The sequence below is a fragment of the Syngnathoides biaculeatus genome, chromosome 3, assembly GCF_019802595.1.
Source record: "Syngnathoides biaculeatus isolate LvHL_M chromosome 3, ASM1980259v1, whole genome shotgun sequence".
NCBI lineage: Eukaryota > Metazoa > Chordata > Actinopteri > Syngnathiformes > Syngnathidae > Syngnathoides > Syngnathoides biaculeatus.
Window position 1 is genome coordinate 3281396 of NC_084642.1, and position 26358 is coordinate 3307753.

Here is a 26358-nt window from a genome sequence, read left to right on the forward strand (position 1 = left end):
CTGTTGACGTGCGCACACTCGCAGCTGACAACGAGGCGCTCTAAAACAGCCGACCAAGAATGTCACGTCGGAGTTTTTGTATTTTTTTTTCCCCCCGCCTCCTCACTCTTCAACCTTTCTCTTGTTGAGGTGCGCACACTCGCAGCTGACAACGAGGCACTCTAAAACAGCCGACCACAAATGTCACGTCGAAGTTTTTGTATCCCCCCCCTCCCCTTGACGTGCGTGCACTCACAGCTGACAACGAGGCACTCTAAAACAGCCGACCAAGAATGTCACGTCGGAGTTTTTGTATTTTTTTTTCTCCCCGCCTCCTCACTCTTCAACCTTTCTCCTGTTGACGTGCACACACTCGCAGCTGACAACGAGGCACTCTAAAACAGCCGACCAAGAATGTCACGTCGGAGTTTTTGTATTTTTTTTTCCCCCCGCCTCCTCACTCTTCAACCTTTCTCTTGTTGAGGTGCGCACACTCGCAGCTGACAACGAGGCACTCTAAAACAGCCGACCACGAATGTCACGTCGAAGTTTTTGTATCCCCCCCCTCCCCTTGACGTGCGTGCACTCACAGCTGACAACGAGGCACTCTAAAACAGCCGACCAAGAATGTCACGTCGGAGAGTTTTTGTATTTTTTTTTCCCCCCGCCTCCTCACTCTTCAACCTTTCTCTTGTTGAGGTGCGCACACTCGCAGCTGACAACGAGGCACTCTAAAACAGCCGACCACGAATGTCACGTCGAAGTTTTTGTATCCCCCCCCTCCCCTTGACGTGCGTGCACTCACAGCTGACAACGAGGCACTCTAAAACAGCCGACCAAGAATGTCACGTCGGAGTTTTTGTATTTTTTTTTCTCCCCGCCTCCTCACTCTTCAACCTTTCTCCTGTTGACGTGCACACACTCGCAGCTGACAACGAGGCACTCTAAAACAGCCGACCAAGAATGTCACGTCGGAGTTTTTGTATTTTTTTTTCCCCCCGCCTCCTCACTCTTCAACCTTTCTCTTGTTGAGGTGCGCACACTCGCAGCTGACAACGAGGCACTCTAAAACAGCCGACCACGAATGTCACGTCGAAGTTTTTGTATCCCCCCCCTCCCCTTGACGTGCGTGCACTCACAGCTGACAACGAGGCACTCTAAAACAGCCGACCAAGAATGTCACGTCGGAGAGTTTTTGTATTTTTTCCCCCCGCCTCCTCACTCTTCAACCTTTCTCTTGTTGAGGTGCGCACACTCGCAGCTGACAACGAGGCACTCTAAAACAGCCGACCACGAATGTCACGTAGAAGTTTTTGTATTTTTTTTCCCCCCGCCTCCTCACTCTTCAACCTTTCTCTTGTTGAGGTGCGCACACTCGCAGCTGACAACGAGGCACTCTAAAACAGCCGACCACGAATGTCACGTAGGAGTTTTTGCATTCCCCCCCCCCGCCTCCTCACTCTTCAACCTTTCTCTGGTTGACGTGCGCGCACTCGCAGCTGACAACGAGGCACTGTAAAAGAGCCGACCCTGAATCTCCCGTTGGGGTTTTTATATTTCCTTTTCCCCGCCTCCTTGCTCTTCTGCCTTTCTCTGGGCAACGAGGGCACGCCAGCCGGCTATTCGAAAGGTAGGTGTATAGGCATAGCTAGCTAGCTAGCTAACCGCCGACGTGAGCAAAGTCGCGCAGGCTCTTTTATGTCGGGGGAGATGTGGCTCATGCCGGTCCCGTTTTATCAACTGCTCCACCTCACCCGTACGGAGAGCAGCTATAAAAGCGGACGGAATGAATAGATGTGATCATATTGCGGGCGCGGACTTAAGGTTGCGTCTCACGGTTGAATTTCACAGCTCTGTTAAACTCCGTGACCACCTACGAGACGTGTCAGACGTACGAGCGCCCCATCGCCTTCACCTCTCGCTCCAAGAGGCTCTGGATTCAATTCCGGTCCAACGAGGGAAACAGCGGGAAGGGCTTCCAGGTCCCGTACGTTACGTATGACGGTAAGCGAAAGAAAGAATTCAAAGAATCTTTTTTAAACAAAGCATTTCCCGTCCTATTAATTTGATGTTGCCGAGTCGATTTGTATGCGAATTTTTCTCGTTACACTCAGATGCGCTTTATGACTTTCTTGATGGACTTTGATTTCAGAGGACTACCAAGAACTAATCGAGGATATCGTAAGGGATGGGAGGTTATACGCGTCTGAGAATCATCAAGAGATTTTAAAGGTATTCATGTAATCATTTTTTTGGGGCCCTTTTAAAAAAATATATCATTTTCCACTCGGTCCAGTGTGGAACAGGCACCACTTGTGGTTTGCAGGTTCCCACTTGTCGTATGTGGGGGAAAAAAAAAAAAAAAAAAAAATCACATACAATGGAGTCATCCATCCATTATATGAGCCGCTTATCCTCACAGAGTGGTGGAGCCTCTCCCAGCAGTCAACGGGCAGGAGGCGGGGTACACCCTCAACTGGTTGCCAGCCAATCAGGGCACATGGAGACAGACAATCACACCTAGGGGCAATTTCGAGTGTCCAGTTAATGTTGCATGTTTTTGGAGATGTGGGAGGAAACCGGAGTGCCCACCCGGAGGAAAGCCACGCAGGCAGGCACGGGGAGAACATGCCAACCTCACACAGGCGGGTCCGGGATTGAACCCGGGACCTCAAAACTGTGCGGCCAACGCTTTTCCAGCTGATCCACCCTGCCGCCGTTTTTTTAATTCATTTGCATTTAATCATTTAAAAATATTTGTTTTCAAACAGGCGGCACGGTGGCGCAGCTGTAAAGCGTTGGCCTCACAGGTCTGAGGACCCAGGATCAATCCCAGACCTGTGTGGAGTTTGCATGTTCTCCCCGTGCCTGCGTGGGTTTTCCTCCGGGCGCTCTGGTTTCCTCCCACATCCCAAAAACATGCGACAATATTTGGACACTCTAAATTGCCCCAAGGTGTGACTGTGAGTGCGACTGTTTGTCCCCATGTGCCCTGCGATCTGGAAAACCAGTTGAGGGTGTAAGCCTGCCGCCTGTCCGGTGACAGCTGAGATTGACTCCAGCACTCCCCGAGACCCTTGTGAGGATAAGCGGCAAAGAAGACGGATGGATGTTTTCAAACAGATGCCATGGTGGAGCAGCTGGAACATGTTGGTCTCACAGTTCTGTTGTCCCGGGTTCAATCCCGGCCCCACCTGTGTGGAGTTTGCATGTTCTCCCCATGCCTACGTGGGTTTTCTCCGGGTGGGCACTCCGGTTTCTTCCCACATCCCAAAAACATGCGACATCAATTGGACAATCTAAATTGCCCATAGGTGTGATTGTGAGATCAGCTGTTTGTCTCCATGTGCCCTGCGATTGGCTGGCAAGCAGTTCAGGGTGTACCCTGCCTCCTCCCCGTTGACTGTTGGGATTGGCTCCAGCACTCCCGCGACCCTAGTGAGGATAAGCGGCAAAGAATGGATGGATGGATGGATATATGATTTTCAGACCATTTTTATTGAGTTATTTAAGAGCAGTCTCTCCCCCCCCCAACCCCATCCCCATCATATTTATACATCGTGTTAGTGTCTAAATTGTGCATAATGGCTAACAAAAATATTACATCTACTTTTTACGACTAAAACTTGTGCTTTGGTACCTGTAAAAATGATTTTGAGAACCATTACTGGAGTCAGAAACATCTCGACATTATTTTTGTTTGTTTATATAAGTGTGCACTGCCCTCTATTGGAAGGTCGTTGAACTAGTTTAGTCTGTTTAGGTAGAAGTGTGAATAATATTAATGCTAACAATAAGGGATTTGGGGATTTTTTTTTTCCCCTCTCTTTTTGGAAAGACTTTAGCTCCCCTCCCGTACAAGCCACAAGGACAAATATGTTTCGGTTTGGAGCCGGACCACGCCGGCAGCTTGCGCGGCGGCCCACCGCAAATTCGAGCTGAAGTAACCGCTTGTTCTCCCATCGAGATGAAATATCGCAAAAGTGTCCACACGCGCTGGCCCACAACGTTAAGAACGTCTCATCACATCCAACACGCTAACTGCTGCCTACGGGGGGGGAGAGAAAAAAATGGCAAGGTTCTGATCCAAAGGTATTCATTTCACAATACGCGTGTTTGATTGGGGAATTGGCATAGAACTGCCCTCCCGACATTTATTTTGAAAATCTAGATTACCTTAGGCGGTACGGTGGAGCAGCTAGTAAAGCATTGGTCTCACAGTTCTGAGGTCCCAGGTTCGATCCTGGGCCCGTCTGTGTGGAGTTTGCATGTTCTCCCCGTGCCTGCGTGGGTTTTTTTCCGGCTGGGCACTCCGCTTTCCTCCCACATCCCAAAAAACATGCGCTGATCAATCGGAATACTCTAAATTGCCCCGAGGTGTGATTGTGAGTGCGGCTGTTTGTCTCCATGCGCCCTGCGATTGGCTGGCGACCGGTTCAGGGTGTACAACGCCCGTCTCGTGCCCGTTGATAGCTGGGATAGGCTCCAGCACTCCTCGTGACCCTCGTGAGGATAAGCAGCTAAGAAAATGGATGGACGGGTGTTATTGTGAGTGTGGCTGTTTGTCTCTATGTGCCCTGCCATTGGCTGGTAACCACTTCAGGGTGTACTCGGCCTCCTGCCCGTTGACAGCTGGGATAGGCTCCAGCACTCCCCCCGACCCTTGTGAGGATAAGTGGTGAAAAAAATGGACGGATGGAAATTGCCCCAAGGTGTGATTGTGACTGTGGCTGTTTGTCTCCGTGTGCCCTGCGATTGGCTGGCGACCGGTTCAGGGTGTACCCCGCCTCCAGCCCGTTGACAGCTGGGATAGGCTCCAGCACTACCCGCGACCCTTGTGAGGATAAGCAGCTAAGAAAATGGATGGATGGGTGTTATTGTGAGTGTGGCTGTTTGTCTCCATGTGCCCTGCGATTGGCTGGCGACCGGTTCAGGGTGTACCCCGCCTCCAGCCCGTTGACAGCTGGGATAGGCTCCAGCACTATCCGTGACCCTTGTGAGGATAAGCAGCTAAGAAAATGGATGGATGGGTGTTATTGTGAGTGTGGCTGTTTGTCTCCATGTGCCCTGCGATTGGCTGGCGACCGGTTCAGGGTGTACCCCGCCTCCAGCCCGTTGACAGCTGGGATAAGCTCCAGCACTCCCCGTGATCCTTGTGAGGATCAGCGGCTCCGAAAACGGATGAATGGATAGATTGCCTTATTTATTTAGCGACACGAGCGAGTCAAAACATTAGGAACACCCCTGAGTATCAAGTTAAACTACATCCTGATTCATAAATGGGAAATGTGACAGCTGTTTTTTTTTTTTTTTTTTTTAATATTTACGTCCCAACATATCATAAGCTTATGCCTCCTAATAGTTAGGTATAAAGATCAAATCAAAGCAACTGAGGTGTGGTTTCTGCTGATTTTTGACCCCCACCAAAAATCCACTATCTTACCTTCCGCTCAGGCGTGTCAAAACTCAAGGCCCGGGGGCCAGATCTGGCCCGCCACGTGAGTTCACGTGGCCCTCGACGGCAAATCATCGGTGTCAAAATCCGTGATTGTTGTGAAAATATGTCCCAACATTTCAAATTGTCATCTATCATAAATGATAAATTTGAGATATTATAAACATGTTGGTGTTACCAGACGCGAACAATGGTTGAAAACCCCATCACGCTTGATTTCTGATTCCAAAACCAGTTCATAAATGTCACGTGTGAATATGATGAGGCGATTCAGGATTTGTATGGTTTCTGAGGGAAATCATAACTACAATGCGGCCCGCGACGAAAATGAGTTTGACACCCCGGCTTTAGCTCACCTCAAGATTTGCCGACGTCAGACACAACGAACATTTTTAGAAGTACTATTTTTCAGATAATACATACATCGATTACTGCATATACTTGCTGTCAATGTAATACTTCCACCTCATTTTTTTTTGTTTTTTTTTTTTGTTTAATCAATCCATTTGATGTATTTTCCCCTCAAATCTCCCCCAGGACAAGAAGCTGATGAAGGCCCTGTTCGATGTCCTGGCGCACCCTCAAAACTTCTTCAACTACACGGCACAAGAATCCCGGGAAATGTTCCCCAAATCTTTCATCCGCTTCCTGCGTTCCAAAGTCCTGAGATTCCTCCGTCCTTAAAGTGCCAAATCACACATTGCCGATGAATACTTAAAGCGCCCCCCCCCCCACTCCCCCGTTTCAGTGTTTTCGCTAGTTATACGCTTCATAATAAAGTGGCTCACACAACCGATCCTGACGAGAAATGGAAAAAGAAATGAAAATACAAAAAAAAAAAAAAGTGGACTTTGAACTGGAATTCTTCACGGGAAAAATAATTCCGTCCTCACTGGAGCGTCAGGATCACTTCTGCCGCTTTGCGTCGGTATTAAAAACAAAGCAACTACTCATACATAACTGTATAACCTCCTTTAGATGTATACTGATGATAATAATAATAATGACGTTTGACCAGCCTTCTGTATTTTCATCTTATCTGTATGCATCTGATTGAATATCGCTCCAACCGCTCGGTATTAACGCCAGGAAATGTTTGCGGGCGGCGAAGGAAACGCGGCGGGATTGTGTACAGAGTGTGTACCGTACGTAGTTTTAACATTAGGCTACTTTTGCGAGAGATAACGCGACGATAGCACAAACGTCCTTCGGAACGGGGAAAGTAGTGAAACCGCAAAAAAAAAAAACAATTATTCCGATGAATGTTTTGTATATGATGTAAAAAGTTTTAGGCGAATTAAATGGTAGCAATGACGTGTTTGATCGCATGAAAATGCAAAACTCATTTGAATTTGAGCGGTTGCATTCCAAATTCCAACAAGAAAGACAAAAAAAAAAGATGAGAACACATCACCCCCTCTATTAAAATGACACTCGCTGCTTTCTTTTTTAATTTTTTTTTTTTTTTTTTTTTGCTAACCAACAACCAAAGATGGCCGACCGTACACTCTTATGACAATAGAGAGCGTGTAATGGATGATGACATGTTTCTGACGGTAAAATGAGATCATAAGTACATGAAAAGTCTTGTAAAATAGAAGTGAGCTACCTGCCTGTCATAGACGATTCATTTGTGTGTATATTTTTATGGTTTTGTACATCTATCATACTGTAAATAAAGATAGAAACCTTACAATATTTCCTGCTTCATTGAATTCTATTCTTTTTTTTTTTTTTTAAACATTGTGACCTTCAATTGCTCAAATTTACAGGTTCAGGGTTGTGAGCTACATACGCGACAGAATGATGATTTGTTTTTCAGTGTTTCCTTGCATAAAAACAGTATATGCAATTAATAACTCACTTTTTTGGGCGAACTTCTTCATTGTTATTGACTGAAAAACTTGGCGATTCACTGTTTTTGTGCTCAACGCCAAAGTCCTGTCCAATATAAATGTATCGTATCGTATTTGAAGTCACAGACAGTTTATTTCACTTTTTTTCCCCCTGAAATTAATTTACATAGTGCAAAGAATAATAGTCTCAGTGTGGTACGTGGGCTCCCTCTTGTGTTCGAAAAAAGAATTAACATCTCCCGACAGTTCAGTTGTATTTAACGTTGAAGTTAAAAAAAAAAAAAACATTTTTGCCTATTCATGATCACTTGTAGACATGTCGTTGTCGATTTTTTTATAGATAAAATTAAAAATAAATATTGTAATAAGCAATTTACATATAATGTAAAACACAGCAACATACAATACATACAAATACAATGAAATAGGATAGAAAATGAATAATAATTAATTTGTGACGTCTTAAGACCAAAGAGAAGGTTGATAAATGTGAGGGAAGACATGAGGGAAGTTGGTGTTAGAGAGGATGATGCAGGAGATTAGGTTAGCATGGAAAAAGATGACGGGACAAGCCGAAAGGAAAAGATTTTGTCACGTTCTGAATTAATCGAAATAATACAAAATATTTACTCACTAATGAGACTACTACTAATATGAAGACAACTACTAATACTATTACGAAGAAGGAATAAATAAGTACACTTCATTCACTTCCACGGCAAATCACCGGGTTCCTTCGTTTTGTGTAAATATTATTAAAAAAAAAATAGCGGATCCTAACCGCACCCGTCCATTTTTACATTTATAATTATATATTATAATTGTGAATAATTGAGGAAAAAAATATAAATATTGTTTATATGAATATATACATTATTCATTCGTTAAATTTGTGAAAAATCTTTTTGGTTTTCAAAATTTCTTCGTCGTCTAACCGCCCGCCGAAATAGTTCCATGTCATCGTCGCCATCTTCCGGAAGCTCCAACGCTATTAGTGACGTATTTGCGTGTGCTAGCAACATGGCTAACCAAGTCGTTTGTTAAGAGGAGAAAGACAGAAAAACAACACTTTTTTTTTTCCTCCCCCTGGCGTGCTGCGGGGAAAGCCTTTACATCCTCCTCTTTGTGCACTGTACATGTTTTTGAAATGAAGACCGCGTTTCTTGTACAGACTTTTGTCTTTGTGTGTTTTTCGTGTTTAAACCAAGTGGCAGCGAAGGTAAGGCTAGCACTAGCTCAGCTGTCGGAAACATGATCTCGATTTGAAGTCATCAATGTCGTTTTAATGCATCAAAACGCGACGTGTTGGGCGAGTGTTGCTTATATAAATATTGTGCAGCGTCAAGCGGCTAGCCGAGCACTAGTAGCTTCACTTCTGCGAATGTTTGTTGTTGGTTATGGAAAGCCATTTGTTGACCATTCGATATCCTTGAGTATCCAGTTAGTTTAACCTCAATAAACTAGTAGGCTATTTATTTCAACAATAAAACAAATATTAGCACAAGTACAACTGTTTTTGTAGTAACGTTCGTTTGTTATTGATTTTCTTTTCAACTCTCACTGCGCTGTGCTCACACTACGTTGACAAGTTTGGGGAACCACTTAAATGAACATTAATGAGAAAAACTTAAATATTTTAATTTCATTTGTAATACAAGCAGCACACAGAAGCCAATTCGTGCAATTTCCCCTCACTAGTAGTAAAATGTAGTTGTCGTACTACTAAATCAAAGTAGTGCTACTAGTTTTATTAGAAACCGTTAGAGAATTTATTCAGAATTCCATCTTGAATTCTGTGTAATAGTGCACTTTTTTTGTCCTCGTTAGTGCACAATAAATGCACTAGTGGAAGAGCTAGGGACCAGGACTAGAACTGTGTTTTACAAGTAATACACCCCGCTACTACTTTACCCACCTTCCACTATTAAGGCATTTCTGCACACGAGTACAACTACTAGTATTCCTCTCACACAGTTGTCAGCGAGTGCTCAGTTATCCTCACTAGTAAAATGTATATAATTTACTAGTATTCAAATGTTTTCCTACTACCATGTAATTTGACTTTGAAAATGTATTTGTATTCTTTATCAGATTGGAGTCCATGCACTAGTTCACATTTTGTCTTCTTTTTAAATCCACACACGAGAGCGTGTCATCTGAGATGAACGGGACAAGCCGAAAGAAACTTACTAGTAGAACAACTAGGGTGGGATATTATAATTCCGGTGTGGTTTTTGTGAAATTTCCCCCTGCACTTTCTTTCATTACTGGATGACATTTGTGGACACTAGTAGAACAACCTTGGTTTTAGTAGTAGTAGGTTACTTGTTTGGGAAAGGTGTGCCCCAGTTGACATCTTCACAAGCTAGCGAAACACTAAATGCTAGCTAGAAGAATGTTATTGTCACTGGTAGCACTAGTGGCATACATTTGTCAACTCGTGCACAAGTTTGTCTCACTCATCTGCCAAAAAGTGCACTAGTTGACATCTTCACAAGCTAGCGAAACTAAATGCTAGCTAGAAGAATGTTATTGTCACTGGTAGCACTAGTGGCATACATTTGTCAACTCGTGCACAAGTTTGTCTCACTCATCTGCCAAAAAGTGCACTAGTTGACATCTTCACAAGCTAGCGAAACACTAAATGTTAGCTAGAAGAATGTTATTGTCACTGGTAGCACTAGTGGCATACATTTGTCAACTAGTGCACAAGTTTGCCTCATGCATCTGCCAAATGTTGTCCTACTGTGAGGACAAAGAGTGCACTACTAGCACAAGGAACTTGGGCTGGAGATCAAGGATATGGAAACGGTTCCTTGACTTTGATGTGATTAAATGCTCAAATTATTGAATGTTTATTTGTGTGGGGGGAAAAAAAGTTGCATTCTGGGGAAAAGCCTAATTTTGACGAGTGTGGAAAGTAATTGCTTCCATGTCCTGAATTTTGCGAACCCTTTCAAGTCTCAAGTCAGTTGAGAAATGTGGAAGTGATTGACTGGGGTGGGGGTCAGTATTATGATGCATAATCTATATTTTTCGATGATCTAATCTAAACAAAGTGTAATGCCCGACAGAATTCCGAGGACAACCGTTGCAAATGCATCTGTCCGCCTTACCGCGATGTGGAGGGGCAGATCTACAAACAGAACGTTTCTCTCAAAGACTGGTAAAGCGCAGTCGGGACTATTTTCTATTTCCCGCGCGGGATGCTGACCCTTTTTTCCGGGCGTGAATACCTTTTCGGGTGTTTTGGGGCTTTTCCAGTAACTGTCTGCACGTAGTGGAACCGATGCCGGTGGATGGAAAAGACGTGGAGGCGTACTGTTTACGTTGTGAGTGTAAATACGAGGAGAGAAGCTCGGGCACTATCAAGGTAAGTTGGACCGGACACCCATCGCCGGGCTCTGCCGGCCCAAACACGGAACAGAAATACAAATCAATTCCCTTTACTATTATTATTTAGTACTTTTGTAAATGATGTGTTTTTATTTTTTATACGCTTCTCCGATTGGGGCTTGTGATTGTGCTAGTGAACCTCATGTTGTGTTTGGCTTAAGTATGAATTCATAATGCCGGGAATGGATTCTAACTCCGCAGAGATGTTCCGTGATGTGAATTTCCAAGGTGGGATCAAATGGAATTGATCGGCGTTAATGGAAATTTACGGAAATGGGAGTTGGAAAAAGTAGCAGAGGGATTTAAAAAAAAAAAAAAAAAAAAAATTGGGATCAATGAACAGCATTTCATCACTTCAGCAAATATATATCAGAGCGATGATTTGTATTATGTTATATTCTGGTAGCGCTCACGACGTATGGAACGTACACAGCTCTAAAAGGTGTAAACGCAGGAAATAAACCATCGGTCCCAAAGAGGTTTACGTAGGTTAACGCGCGGGTGTCAAACTCAAGGCCCGGGGTCTAGATCTGGCCCGCCACGCAATTTTCTGTGGCCCGCAAAGACGAATCACGCTTGTCAACTCCCGTGATTCTTGTTAAAATCTGTACAAAAATTTCAAATTGTCATATCATAAGGCGATTGAAGGTTTTTATGGATTCAGTCATAACAGCCTTCTGACGGCGACCGTAACTACAATGTGGCCCACGACAAAAATGAGTTTGACATTCCTGGGTTAACGTGTGGCCGCGTCACGCTTCCGTGTACGGGGGCTGAAGCCTATCCCAGCGGTTTATTATTATTATTTTTTTTTTAAATACGCATTAAACTCATTTGAGAACAATGCATATTGAAAAAATAAAAATAGTCTGTCATGGAGAGGTTTACCGAAGTTTAACGTGTGGGCGCAACACGCTTCCGTGTACATTAGTTATGACTGTGTTTTTTTTTTTTTTTTTTTTTTTAACGCATTGTTCTCAAACGAGCCAACTTGGCATTATAAAGACTGCTTGGGAAACGCTACGGAGGAGCCGGCTCGCTTTTATGTTTTTTACCATCATAGTTAATAAATGTGAGTTTGTGTAGAAACAGGGGTCATTTATTTAAATCTTGGTATTGAATACTAGCTGTAAAGATCGATGGATTTCGGCAAAGGTTAACGTGTAGCCGAACACGCTTCCGCGTTCACGAGCCGTCTCCCCGTTGAAAACAGATCCACCAATCAAGTATTTGTTTGGGTTTCGAACTTGTAAATCTTGACGACTTACTCACCAGATCCGTGTGTAGATCCAGTTGTCCAAGACAAGCGGAAGCGCATTAACAGTGCAATTTCTTATCGGCATTTTTCCATGTACCTTTGTTTATTATCACCTTCTAAATGTTTAACGCTATCGGACAATATTCCTCCTGTTTTTCATGACTTCTCATGGAAAGTACCCGAGCGGAACGCGAGTGACCGTTTCTCACAGCCTTTGCATTTTGTTTTTTGTTTTGTTTTGTTTTAAAGATGTATTCTTCTTCCCCACACCAGGTCACCATCATAATCTATTTGTCCATTTTGGGCCTGCTGCTGCTCTACATGGTCTACCTGACCCTCCTGGAGCCCATCTTGAAGAGACGCCTGTTCGGACACTCGCAGCTCATCCAAAGCGACGACGACGTCGGGGTAGGTGGTCTGACCTCGTGAAAAAACTCATTAGTCTCACGATGACCCCGCGCTTCCCCCCCCAAGCCGGCGTTGGTTGTCTCACAGGAAATATTTCTGTTGCGGTTTTCTTTTTCGAACATTGACTTAGCTCATTAACTGCAAGGACGCGTGTGTATTAATACAGTGTCCCCCTCAAACTTCGAGATCAATTTCAACAAGATTGCAGGTCTAAAAAATTTTAAAGTAGAAATTGAAGTTGCAGTCACTCCCAATTGGCGCCGTCGCTCTCGCAAATCTGCACAGTCGAGCACGAAAAATCACGCGGGTAAAATTCGGTTTACGAGTAGAAATGCATAGATATTGAAAGACGTCGCTCATTTTGTGTAGTCTTGACGTTAATTTACGTGTTTATTTCATAAACGTTGGTAACAAAACAAGCCTGCTCCTAAATAATCAGCATCACGATTTCAACCCTGCGGTTTATGCGGCGATGCTGCTAATTTGTGTATTTTTTCTAACGGCCGCAAGGGGGCACTCGAGCAGCGAGACCGGTGGAATAGATGTGCCGAGGAAGTGACTTTTCCGGTCCGGCCCTGTTAGCGCTGCGCTAGCATGTTACTGGAGTGTCTCAGTGATTTCTATCGTCATGTTTTTTTTTTTTTTTTTTTCAAACCGGCCCTGTTAGCGCGGCGCTAGTGTTAAACTCCTTCTGTGTACCATCTTTCTTTGTAAATATCTCGTGTTTGAATGTGGGCACTTGCGGCATTTACACGGCTGCGGCGTATGTATGTACCAAAAGGTATTTCCTTTACAAATATACTGGGTGATGCTTATAACCAGGTGTGCTGTGTTTGTCGGGAATTACGGTATTTGTTCCCGTGGAATCATACTATGAAGACTTTTTGTAAAATTCCAACTTTTTCTTCGCATTACAACTCTCTTATATTTGCACGCTTCTTATTCTTGTGTAATTTTTTTGTGGTTCTAATACTTCATGGGGGGGGGGGGGGGGATCATTTGAAAGCCACTCCATCTTTGCCGGGAATACAAACTGTCCTCTGGAGAGTTTTGGGCTCTGGAGGAACTCGCAAATTAGCACAGTGGAAAACTTCAGTTGATGAAAAAAGAATGCTGACAGTAAACAAGAACCAATCTAACCTTCGACCCGGGGTTCCTGCGCTATCTCCGTTTGGATTTCATTTGAAAGGGACTGTTTTAGGACATGCGATGGGTACAAAAAGTCTACACACCCCTGTTCAAATGGCTGATTTTTGTGATATGGAAAAAAAAAAAAAGGGATCAAGATAAATCACTTCTAAACTTGTTTTCACCAGTAAATATCCTCGAGTGTAGGTTGAAATAAACAACTGAGATAATGTGATTGCACATATCTGCACACCGTCTCTTAATTTGGCATTTGGCTGTTCAAAATGAACCGATTAGCGTGATTCCCAGCCTACAGAGCGCACCTGGTTATAAGCCTCACCCAGTACGTTTGTAAAGGAAATACCATTTGGTACATACATACGCCGCAGCTGTGTAAAAGCCGCAAGTGCCCACATTGAAACCCGGGGTATTTACAAAGAAAGGCGACACATAGAGAGTTTCATGCTAATGCTAGCGGCGCGCTAACAGGGCCGGTTAAATGAAAACATACTGGTAAAAATCACTGAGACACGGCAGTAACACACTAGTGCAGTTCTAACAGGGCCGACAGGTAAAAGTCACTTCCTCAGCACATATATTCCACCGGTCTCACTCTTACCTTTTCCGCTCGAGTGCCCCCTTGCGACCGTTAGAAAAAAAATGCACAAATTAGCCGCATCACCGCATAAACCGCAGGGTTGAAAGCGTGTGGAAAAATGTTGCGGCTTATAGGCCGGAAATTACGGTAGTTTCAGAGTCATGATAAATTGGGATCAACACACATTTCATTTCATTTAATCGCTCCGATTAACCTCAAATATAATTCAGAGAATCAAATATGCTTTTCCTCACTGTTTTTCTTTTGACAGACTGGCATTCTGTTAGCATCATAGCATTATTGTCCATGTCCTTTTTTTTTTTTTTGCTGACTGTCACAATATTAACATAAAAATGCCAGCGTGCTTGTTAGTTTTTTTCCTTTTTCCGTGTAGATTTTCCAGTCATCCGGGTCATGGTGATCCACAAAAGGCGAACCAAGGCAAACAGCCACATCCCGTTTGTTGAGTTTTTTTTTCACCCCTTGTTCCACCCCCAAAAAATGTAAAAAAAAAAAAAAATATATTAGGCAATTATGCTACTAATCTAAGGTAAGTACAGTGATGCCTGTAAACGGTTCTAAATGGTTCCAGAAAACGATTCTAAAAGTGATTTGTTTGAAAACCAAATCGATGTTTCCTATTACAATGAATCACTGCTGATGTTGTTCGGTAGGAGTTTGCTGACGTTTTTTTTTTTTTCTAGTTAGGAAATGTTTTCATGTGGACAGAGACAATGCCACTGTCCTTTGTTTGAATTGGAATGAGAGATCCTGGTGCATCTGTTAAGATTAAAGCCAAGGCGCTACTGACCGACCAGCTGACTCGATACACGTTAAAATTATAACAGATATTAGGACACAGAGCGAGGGAGGAGCAACGAGAGGATTCTATATATAGTATAGTGATTCCTCGGTTCTTGACCACAATCCGTTCCAAAAAACGGTTCGAGAAGTGATTTGTTCAAAAACCGAATCGATGTTTCCCATTACAATGAATGGAAAAAGAAATAATGCGTTCCAAGCCTAAAATAATTAGGCTTTTTAAGGCATTTCTTTTAGCTTTTCCCGATAATAAACTGCATAGTAGAAATACATGTATAGTTTAAGTTTCTGCGCGCATGCACATTAATCCCAAGGGGACTTTTCAGCACGGGGGAGGACTCAGACTGTCACACTGGGACACGTCTGTGTACAGAGGCTGCTTTATACAGAACAACAAAAGTGCGCTGATTGGGCCACGCATGTTGTCATTTCCGGGTTTTTCCCCCGAGGGGCGTTCAAATTGACAGTAACAAAACGCGTCATAGGAGGGTCAACTGCTTGTGCCGCACGCGATGTTATTTCCGGCGGCGTGGGAATTCGCAACAAAGCGCGTCGTGGGTCGCCTGGTCTGGCCGGGCGCAATATGTTATTTCCGGGTTTTGCCAGGGGGCGTTCGCGTAGCGATTTTCGTTTGAAAACAGAGGCAAAAAAATCTCTACATTTTTGTTCGAAAACTGATTTGTCCGAAAAAGGGGACATTCGAGAACTGAGGATTTACTGTATGCCACTAGACTTTTAAACAGGTGTGTGTATCCCCCTTTTTTTTTTTTTTTTAAATATCCAGCAAAGTGCAACATTTCCAGAACGTTGGACGCTTGCTCCCTTGTAAAATGTGCACTATAAAACATTCATTGCTCGCAAGTAATGTATCAGAAGCCTTCATCTCATGTTCCTTCCGCTCGTGCGTGTGTGCTTCCAGGACCAGCAGCCTTTCGCAAACGCTCACAACGTCCTCTCTCGCTCACACTCGCGACCCAACATGCTGAACAAAGTCGAGCACGCCCAGCAGCGTTGGAGGAGGCAGGTCCAGGAACAGAGAAAGTCTGTCTTCGACCGCCATGTTGTCCTCAGTTAAAGGTGGAGACGTCCCAAAAAAACAAAACAAAAACAAAAACCCAACAACACACTGTGACGGAGTCTGTGACTTGCATCTCTTCCCTCTTCTCATTTTGTAGCTGGTACGTCCGTAAATGTTGAGCTGAAGTACAAAGTAGATCAAAAATGACAGCACAAGAGAGAGATTTTTTTTTTTTTTTTTTTTAAATCATTGTTGCACTGTGTTCGATTTTCACGTGAACTCATGCACAGATGCGCCAAGTCTCTGGGGAATATACATATATATAAAATGTGACTAATAAATGCCAGATAAATACTTTACAAGGCAATGATTTGTTGTGCGGTGCTGGCCCAGCAACAGGTCGGATCCGCGAGGATCCCCCTTTGTAGGTTTTACACTCGAAACTGGGCTCTTATGATATGCAAAATAGTTGCACGTCAACTTATGAAGGCGTTTGTAATCAGTAACTCAATATTTAATATATTTGACAATTTTTGCCGAACTCTGATTCTGGTATAGATGATCTACAGCGAGTCTTATAATTTATCTGTAAATCTTTTAGTGACATTTTGACTTCTTATTTTTTACTGTATGCGCCCGACGTCCACCAGAGGGATTCTCTGGTCGGGAAGAGTAGTCAAGTCGGCGCTGCCAAATGTGAATTTAATGATAGAGTCCGGCAGAGAGACGTCGAAACGTTCCAATTTAGCGAACGTGAGTTGCTTTTATCTGGGTCCTAAATAACATGTCTCGGTGGCCTCCCGCCGCCGGAGCGACACACTGGAGTTATCGCGATGCCTCGGCAAAGTGTTTTCTTAACCGTTGTACGTGTTTGTGCTTACCTTTCAGCTTTGAAATAAATGGACGTGAATATTGTGATCCTTGCAAGCGTGCCGAGGCTGTTTTGTCGGGTCGGGTCGGTACCCCCCCCCCCCCCGCCCCCCCACTTCCCGACGCGCCGCAAACTTTCCCCTTCAGGTGCAGGCACCGCGCACAAGTGCAAAGCGTCCCAGGCACATCTGTTAGTGATCTGTAACTTTCTATTTTGGGAATTTTTCCCCTTTTGCGCCACCACAATAGATTGGAAACAAATTCGTGTCATTGTGATTGAAGCGTAGACTTTTCCCTTTTCATCTGTTTTGTTCTACGTTTTAAAGCCATGTTTGATTCCCCGGGCTACTTTGGAAGCCCAATGTTTTTTCTTTTTTTTTTTTTAATACACTGTAGTGTATATATATATATATATAAGTTGAGGCCCAATGGACGTCACCGAATGCTGCGTGGCGTCCCTCCGGGTGCGCCGCCAGGCCTCGGCTGCAATTTTGCGGGACTCGTTGGGGTTGAGGTCAGGTGACTTGCTTGGCCAAGAATATTCCATTTGTTTGCCTTGCAAAGCCCTTGGTTTGCTTTCGCTGTGTGTTTTGGGTCACCAGACTTCCTGCGCTGTGAAACATGATTTCACACACCCCCTCCCTTTCAAAAAAAAAAAATTTCCTTGCATTTGGCTTCAATCTGAGCCGAATACTCTGCGTAGAAGTCGATCCTGCACCTTGTACCAACAAATCCCCTCATCAGTATGCGGCAGCGACGCTCTTCGTACCGACATGTGCTGCTTCTCCTCTTTGGCCAATTCCTTTTGCGTCATAAATGTGCAGATGCTTGGATTGGATTAGAAAATGGCTTTAATACTTAAACTGTCCATCTGGATTTATTGTTATGACTGCTTGTATCGAGGAGGAAAGGGAATCGTGTTACAGCCGGCGTGGTGGCGCACAAAAAGGGGACGGCTACTGTATACCTAGATGTTTTAAATCCAGGGGGGGAATTTTTAGCATCCAGTAGCTTGCGTCGCAAAGCAAAATAAAAACATGTCAGAAGAGGATTGACAACATGTAAAGTGAAGAAAAAAAGTATTCGAACACCCTGCTATTGTTCAGGTTCTCCCACTTAGAAATCATGGAGGGGTCTGAAATTTGTCATCGTAGGTGCGTGTCCACTGTGAGAGAGATAATCTAAAAAGAAAAATCCAGAAATCACAATGTACGATTTATTTTTAACGATTTATTTGTGTGATACAGTTGCAAATAAGTATTTGAACACCTGTCTATCAGCTAGAATTCTGACCCTCAAAGACCTATTAGTCCGCCTTGAAAAGTCCGCCTCCACTCCATGTATTATCCTGAATCAGATGGATGTGAGGTCGTTAGCTGCATAAAGACACCTGTTCACCTCATACAATCAGGAAGAAACATGGCCAAGACCAAAGAGCTGTCCAAAGACACCAGAGACAAAATCGTCCAACTCCAGACGACGGGTCTTGGCTTGGTCTTGCAACATGACAATGACCCAAAGCACACAGCCAGGAAAACCAAGGAGTGGCTCTGTAAGAAGCATATCAAGGTTCTGGCGCAGCCTAGCCAGTCTCCAGACCTAAACCCAATAGAAAATCTTTGGAGAGAACCGAAAGTCTGTGTTTCTCAGCGACATCTAGGAAACGTGTCTGATCTAGAGAAGTTCTGTGTGGAGGAGTGGGTCAAAATCCCTCCCTAACATGGCCAAGACCAAAGAGCTGTCCAAAGACACCAGAGACCAAATCGTCCAACTCCAGACGGCTGGAAAGGGCTACGGAGAAATTGCCAAGCGGCTTGGTGGAAAAAGGTCCACCGTTGGAGCAATCATTAGAAAATGGAAGAAGCTAAACATGACGGTCGATCTCAATCGGAGTGGAGCCCCGTGCAAGATAGCGCCTCGTGGGATATCAGTGATCCTTACAAAGGTGAGGAATCAGCCCAGGACTACACGACAGGACTTGGTCAATGATCTCAAAAGAGCTGGGACCACTGTTTCCAAGGTGACTGTTGGTAATACGCTAAAACGTCATGGTTTGAAATCATGCATGGCACGGAAGGTTCCCCTGCTTGAACCAGCACATGTTTAAGGTCTGTCTTAAGTTTGCCAATGACCATTTGGGTGATACAGAGGAGTCATGGGAGAAAATTTTGTGGTCAGGTGAGACCAAAATTGAACTTTTTGGTCATAATTTCACAAACCGTGTTTGGAGGAAGACGCATGATGAGTTCCATCCCAAGAACACCATCCCTCCTGTGAAGCATGGGGGTGGTAGGATCATGCTTTGTGGGTGTTTTTCTGCACATGGGACAGGACGACTGCACTGTTTTAAGGAAAGGATGACCGCAGACATGTATTGTGAGATTTTGGGGAACAACCTCTTTCCCTCAGTCAGAGCATTGAAGATGGGTCGTGGCCGGGTCTTTCGACATGACAATGACCCCAAAAACACAGCCAGGAAAACCAAGGAGTGGCTCCATAAGAAGCATATCAAGGTTCTGGCGTGGCCTAGCCGGTCTCCAGACCTAAACCCAATAGAAAATCTTTGGAGGGAGCTGAAACTCTGTGTTTCTCGGTGACAGCCCAGAAACCTGTCTGATCTAGAAAAGATCTGTGTGGTGGAGTGGGCCAAAATCCCTCCTGCAGTTTCTGCAATCCCGGTGAACAACTACACGAAATGTTTGACCTCTGGAATTGCAAACAAATAACATTTGGTTTTCTCAGGTGTTCAAATACTTATTTGCAGCTGTATCACACAGATAAATTGTTAAAGAAAAATCATACATTGCGATTTCTGGATTTTTCTTTTTAGGTGGTCTCTCTCACAGTGGACTTGCACCTTACGATGGAAATCTCAGACCCCTCCATGAGTTTTAAGTGAGAGAACTTGCAATATAGCAGGGTGTTCAAATACTTCTTTTCTTCACTGTAAATGGAAAGTATGCAGCAGGTTTCACGACAACATTGACCGGCGTCTTTTGGCGAATCAATAATGACGCCGTTCACCGAGTGGACGCGTCACCACAACACGTTTGGCCTCGATTTCCAGGAAAACCGCGCTCGGACGTCTCCGTTCCGCGGCCACATGAGCATATATTGACTTATCCATATGCGCCAAAATACATTATGAATGTCGTCTACTTATAAGAAGGTCACGCGAGGTGAAGGTTTCTAAAGTTAAGTCAACAGTGCGGCAACCAAATGAGCCGCGCGGCCTTTGCCCAATTTGCGCCACGCGCTTCATTTCTCAGCTGCGTGATGCAAAACTGTCAACTATTGGGTATTAAAAAAAAAAAAAAAAAAAAAAAGCTGGTTTCATCCGTCTGGACTCGAGCGCCACATCCAATTAGCGGATCCCTGTGCAAATATGTAATCACCATTCGCATCTTTTCATCCAGAGAAGTGATCCACGCAACGTTACGTCATCATTTCCTGTCCAGTTCACTTCTCTCTCTCTCTCTCTCTCTCTCTCTCTCTCACTTTCTCTCAAGTCTTCTTTGCAGTTCCACGGAGGAGAGGATTTTTTTTTTTCCACACGAAGAAGGGGAATTTTTTTTTTTTTTGTTCTGGGCTGCTGACGCGAAGAAGAGCGACAGTGTGCCGTGGAATGGATCACTGAGTAAACACGACGACCGCGCAAATCCGCAGGTAGGACTCGTTCGGTTCTTCGCCTGATGCTGTAAATGTCAACATCAACCGGGAAAAAAAAAAGTTGTCACCCCCCCCCCTCCCCACTCCACAACTTTTTTTTTTTTTTTTTTTGTAGCCTTGCGCGATCGCGCCTTAAAGCGCAAATAAAGTTCAGATGTTCCGATTTGTTGTCATGATTGATCTGCAATTGGCACGACTGAAGTTGTCGCTCGCGGTATTTCGCCTTTCCCATCGCGAAATGTCACATTTCACGAAAAGGCGAAAACTTCCAGGCGAGGGCTGCACTTGCACGGAGTTGCCTACAGGTGGCGCTTCAGACTATGAAATGGGACAATCCAAAACACACCCGTGTGTTGAAATAGATGCATATTTGTTGCTTTTTTTTTTTCCCCCCACCCACCCCTCTTTTCTTCTCCTCCCTTCCAAGAGTTACACTTACTTGTCTGTGCAAGTTGCATTACATTTTTGGTGACTTTCTGGGTTCTATTTGTGGAGAACGGAGGCGTAAATCACACCACAAGTGGCCCCGTCGATGAAAAGTGGTCACAAGTAGCTGTCCTACAAGTGCGTACTAGTTGATATCGTGTACAGTTAAGATTTATAATCCATAAAGCTGTGTAAGTGAGTTTTTTTTTTTTTTTTTAATGAATGATACCTGCTTTTGTCCTCACTAGTAACATAAGTCAGTACACTAGTAGAATGACTGCTTTACTAGTAACTATCTCTGAATTACTGTATGACTATTAATTCAAGGTCCACGTACTTGTTGGCTTTTTGTCCTCATTATTAAGACTTTTCCAGCGCACTAGTAGAATGGCTGTTTTACTAGTATTTTTCCACTACTTTCTGTGCATTAGTATACAAGTAGAACAGGAAGTACATTTTACTTGTGAGGCAAAACTGTCAACTAGTTCATATCTGTGTGAGCGACAAGCACTACTAGTCAAGTGACAGATATTAACCAGTAGAATTATATGACGTCATCAATTCATCCATCCATTTTCTCAGCCGCTAATCCTCACAAGGGTCGCAGGGAGTGCTGGAGTCCATCCCAGCCATCAACGGGGAGGAGGCGGGGTACACCCTGAACTGGTCGCCAGTCAATCGCAGGGCACATAGAGGCAAACAGCCGCTCTCACGATCACACCTAGGGGCAATTTAGCGTGTCCGATTAATGTCGCATGTTTTTGGGATGTGGAGGAAACCGGAGCGCCCAGCCGGAGAAAAGCCGCGCGGGCACGGGGAGAACACCCAAACTCCTCATAGGTGGGTCCGGCCAACACTTTCCAGCTGCTCCACCTTGCTGTCCCGATATGACGTCACTTCAGTGGAAAATGGCAGCAGAAATGCTGTGCTGAGGTGTTTTCAATATTTTAATTTTGGCTAGATGGGAGCGGATTGCATGTGCGAATGGTTGTTGATGTGCCCTGCGATTGGCTGCCGACCATTTCGGGGTGCGTGTACTCTGCCTCCTGCCCAAAGATAGCCGGGATCGACTCCGGCACTCCCGCGACCCTTGTGAGGATAAGCGGTTCAGGAAATGGACGGATGGATGAAACCGAACGTCATTATTTCGGAATCAACCACATATTTAGTGTTTCCACAAATCATAAACTGAGAACGAAACCTGATGAAATTTCAACAGATGTAAGGTCGAGTCGAACCAGTTTCAAAATGTCAGGTGCACTAATAGATTGGAGCACAAGGTGGCGCTTTGAGGTCATATTTGGGAAAAAGTGGTTCTGTTTGGCACTACAGCAGAAAAGGGACATTACTAGAGCGGGTGGAAGTCGTATTACAAAAAACATCCGAACTTTTGTGGCCTTTTTTAAAAAAAAAATTATAACTTGATTTTTTTTTTTTTTTTCCCACACCCGTATTTCTCCCAGTCATTACAATTACATACATTTAGCAATGAAAATATGTAATCGCTCTTCATGTAACTAGTTACTCCCCGGCACTGGATGGAGTACACGCTCTCTTAATGTCAAAAGATGAGCTAATATGAATGATAAAGGGACACGTGGAGGCGCTGGCCTCACAGTTCCGAGGTCCCGGGTTCAATCCCGGACCCGCCGTTCTCCCCGTGCCTACGTGGTTTTTCTCCGGGTGGGCACTCGGGTTCCCTCCCACATGCAACATTAACTGGACACTCCAAATTGCCCCTAGGTGTCATTGCGAGTGCGGCTGTTTGTCTTCATGTGCCCTGCGATCGGCTGGCGACCAGTTCAGGGTGTACCGCGATGGGCTCCAGCACTCCCCACCAGCCTTGTGAGGATAAGCGGCTAAGAAAATGGATGGATGGAAGGGACACGTTTGAGACCAAACATGAATTTTTCTAGATCTCATTATGCCTCGCCAACATAAAGTTGAGAGTGAGTGCGGTTTGTAATCAGTGATCCCAACATGAAATACACGTTTCTTTGGACGTATACCGCATTTACGATATCTTGGAATATCGTTTTCCCCCCCGAAGCTTTCCGTGTTCCCACATTTTCGAGAGAAATTTTTGTAAAGGAGGTGGCAAAAGCCCCAAAGCCGTGCGGAATACTCTAATCCCCTTTCCATGTCTGAGGATTTTGGCTTGCCGCTGAATCCTAGACAAACACACGTAGAGCTCCGCGGTTTTATTTGTCATAATAAACGCGGTGGCGGCTGGGGCAGGTGTACTAGCGCCGCTTGTAAACTTGACTCACTTTGGAAATCGAGTGTGCTAAAAAAAATCCTTCAAGGTGAGTTTTTTGCTTCAGATTTGACTGTGGGATGCTCACGAGAGAATCCAGACGTGAGTCACCAAGCAGTTTTAAGTGAACTAGTAGCTGTTAACTCCGATTTATTATAAATTGCTCTCGTAGAAGGACTGTGTCGTCCTACTTGTGCTTTTTTACATTACTGTATGATATTACTGCTCAGTTCATGGCCACTTGTCCCTACTAGTAGCACAACCGCATTACGAGTGAGGCAAAACTCTGCACTAGTTGGTATCTGGGTGATCATAGTACTACTATTGAAGCAGTAGATATCAACTAGTGCACTCTTATAATGTTGCTTTTAGCACGCAGTTGACAGTGTTTTGATCACTGCTATCATGTAGTTGTCCTTTGAGTAGCCGTTGTCCTATACTGACGTAAAAATAAATTACCGTAATTTCCGGCCTACAAGCCGGAACTTTTTTCACACGCTTTCAACCCTGCGGTTTATGCGTTGCTAATTTCTGCATTTTTTCTAATGGCCGCATGGTGCGGCGCTCGAGCAAAAAAGGACAGAGTGAGACCGGTGGAATATATGTGCCGAGGAAGTGACTTTTACCGGTCTGGCCCTGTTAGCGCTGCGCCAGCGTGTTACTGCCGTGTCTCCGTGATTTTTACTGCTATGTTTTTTTTTTTAAAAACTGGCCCTGTTAGCGCGGCGCTAGCGTTAAACTCTCTGTGTACCGTCTTTCTTTGTCAATATCTTGTTTCAGTGTGGGCACTTGCGGCTTTTACACAGCTGCGGCGTATGTATGTACCAAATGGTATTTCCTTTACGAATATACTTGGTTAGGCTTGTAACCAGGTGCGCTCTGTAGTAGGCCGAGAATTACGGTAATTTGATCGTGTGCAATAGTACAATAATAAACCACGTTCAGTTAACCCGTATGCAACCGATGATGTCATTTAGTACGTGCGACTTTCTTTTTTTTTTACTATTTCAAACCTTCCGCTCAAACAGTTTCCCACGGCGGGGTCTTCGTCTTTTGTCGTCTCCCCCCCCCCCGGCATTCCAGCGCTTTCAATGTTTTCAGGAAGGACACTAGTTGCGAGACGAAGGTGCGAGGCTTCCTGCTGACTTGCTGTTCCGCAGTCTGCATTTTGTGACTTCCTCCGTTGCCGACTTTGCCAGATGATGATAACCTCTTGAGCGGCCCAGCGAAATCCCTTTTATGGATGAGCGGCCCCGCAACTGACGTTACTGTCAATGGGAGCTTTTCGTATTGCGTTGTGGGGACTTGCAGCGCGACTTCTGCGAGCTTTTTTGGCTTCGCAGGAGACGTGGACCGGGTATTGCCTTCGCATACAGCAGAACGGACCGGGGGTGTCACTCTACTGCACACAAATATCCGACACCATTAGTAAAAGAACCAAATCCGGGAGACCAGGAACCACATACTCCGGAAGGCACACGGTCAGACAGCTTCTCCAAGTCCACCAAACGGGTGTAGACTGGAGGAGTGAACTCCCCGTGCACCCTGGTGGACCCAGCCTCGGGTGTAGCGCTGGTCCACCGGTCCACAACCAGGTCGAAAAACCACTAAAACCAAAACTGCAGAGTCATTGTGCTTTAATTATCTGTAGTTTCCATTGCATCATGGGAAATCGGTCGACATCACACATTGTAATGAGACAATTGTGTTGTATTCATTGCGGTGCTGATGAGTCACACAAGGAAAACGGGAGCTGTTTTGGCACGCACGAAGAAGTGGGCCAAGTGGCGTAATCGCCCAGAACTTGGCACACCGTCGGTTTGGCTTCACCTCGATCCCGGCTAAACTGGCAGGGGGTGTCACGCCGTCGCATACGCCCCCACGGCCGAGGTTTCAGGAAATCAAAGCGCGACATAAGTGGATGAGTTCAAGACGACACACGCTCAGCAAACTACGCAAAACATAAGCAACGTTACTAGTGCGCGACGCATTCCCGTAGTTTGGTTTACGTTAGTTAGCAGTGTTACTACTCCAGCCGAGTAGTTAGCGTGAGGATTATTTGTGTCAAAAGTTCTACGAGTATTTGGTGGGTGGGGGGACTTTGCCCGTAAGACACACTCGTTCTGTTAGCTAGCCCTGCTAAAAAAAAAAAATTCTATAGAAATCTATAGAATTCGTACAGAACAACTTGGTCGACAGAACTTTGGCAGTGATTTTCTATAGAATTTCTATAGACTTGGGTCCTAAAGTTCTATAGTTCTTGTGAAATCCTTTCGAAATGTTCTATAGAAGACGGCACGGTGACTCAGCTGGTAAAAGCGTTGGCCTCACGGTTCTGAGGTCCCGGGTTCGATCCCGGACCCGCCTGTGTGGAGTTTGGATGTTCTCCACGTGCCCGCGTGGGTTTCCTCCGGGCACTCCGGTTTCCTCCCACATTCCAAAAACATGTGACATTAATTGGAGACTTTAAATTGCCCCAAGGTGTGTGATTGTGAGTGCGGCTGTTTGTCTCGACGTGCCCTGCGATTGGCTGGCGACCGGTTCAGGGTGTGCCCCGCCTCCTGCCCGTTGACAGCTGGGATGGGCTCCAGCGCTCCCCTGTAACCCTCGTGAGGATAAGCGGTGAAGAAAATGGATGGACGGATGGATGTTCTATAGAATTTTTTTTTTTTTTAGCAGGGAGTGCTCACTAGTGCGCTCTGTCTACTAGTGAGGAGGAAGAACGTGCTAGTGCATGGAATTTAGGCTAAAGATCTTGTATCGAAAAATGAATTTGGAGATTTTCAGTGAGTGTCCATGAAGGATTTCTTTATGAGCGGTTGCCTGGGTGACATTTTTTGTCCACTCGTGAATATTCATCCCATCCGAAATGTGCCATTCAGCCGCCGTGACAATAAACAAGGCGAGTTGAATGCCTGCGGGAGGAGGAGGAAGACGCAGGGGCCAAATCGCGACAAAAGTGGGGGCAAACAACCCGTTCCCATGGCAACAAGTCCTGCCTTCCAATGAGGAGGCTGGAGGAGAGCTGGGCTTCTTTCTTTCTTTCTTTCTTTCTTTCTTTCTCTCTCTCCCTCTCTCTGGGTTTTTACTTGGAAGGACATGAGCGGGACACTTTTGCGCAGGACAGGTAGATCCGACCAACTTGAATGGACTAAACTTCTCAAAATGCCAGCCGCCGAGCGCTCGAGGAACCACTCGGAGGTAACAAAAAAAGAAAA

General features: G+C 44.8%; 3 protein-coding genes across 8 annotated transcripts in view; all 3 read left to right on the forward strand.

The window, feature by feature from the left end:
- Nucleotides 1-7098, forward strand: part of scube2 (signal peptide, CUB domain, EGF-like 2) — a 67163-nt gene extending 60065 nt beyond the window's left edge. For all 5 annotated transcript variants that reach the window (XM_061814911.1, XM_061814907.1, XM_061814909.1 and 2 more), the window contains 3 exons: nucleotides 1831-1983; nucleotides 2132-2211; nucleotides 5972-7098. In XM_061814911.1, the coding sequence (XP_061670895.1) occupies nucleotides 1831-1983; nucleotides 2132-2211; nucleotides 5972-6118 (380 nt within the window). In that variant the 3' untranslated portion in view covers nucleotides 6119-7098. The remainder of the gene's footprint in view (nucleotides 1-1830; nucleotides 1984-2131; nucleotides 2212-5971) is intronic.
- Nucleotides 7099-8260: 1162 nt separating this feature from the next.
- Nucleotides 8261-16836, forward strand: tmem9b (TMEM9 domain family, member B). Its single transcript, XM_061814794.1, has 5 exons — nucleotides 8261-8509; nucleotides 10365-10456; nucleotides 10555-10663; nucleotides 12218-12352; nucleotides 15820-16836. The coding sequence occupies exons 1-5, from the start codon at nucleotides 8438-8440 to the stop codon at nucleotides 15973-15975; spliced, it is 564 nt and encodes a 187-aa protein (XP_061670778.1). The 5' UTR covers nucleotides 8261-8437; the 3' UTR covers nucleotides 15976-16836.
- A 3462-nt stretch (nucleotides 16837-20298) lies between these two features.
- dennd2b (DENN domain containing 2B) overlaps nucleotides 20299-26358 on the forward strand; it is a 65852-nt gene continuing 59792 nt past the window's right edge. The window contains exon 1 of one of the 2 annotated variants that reach the window (XM_061813751.1): nucleotides 20299-20454. The gene's annotated coding sequence lies outside the window, so the exon portion shown is untranslated. Of the gene's footprint in view, nucleotides 20455-26186; nucleotides 26342-26358 lie in introns of those variants that run through there. The other variant, XM_061813750.1, reaches the window with a different exon arrangement.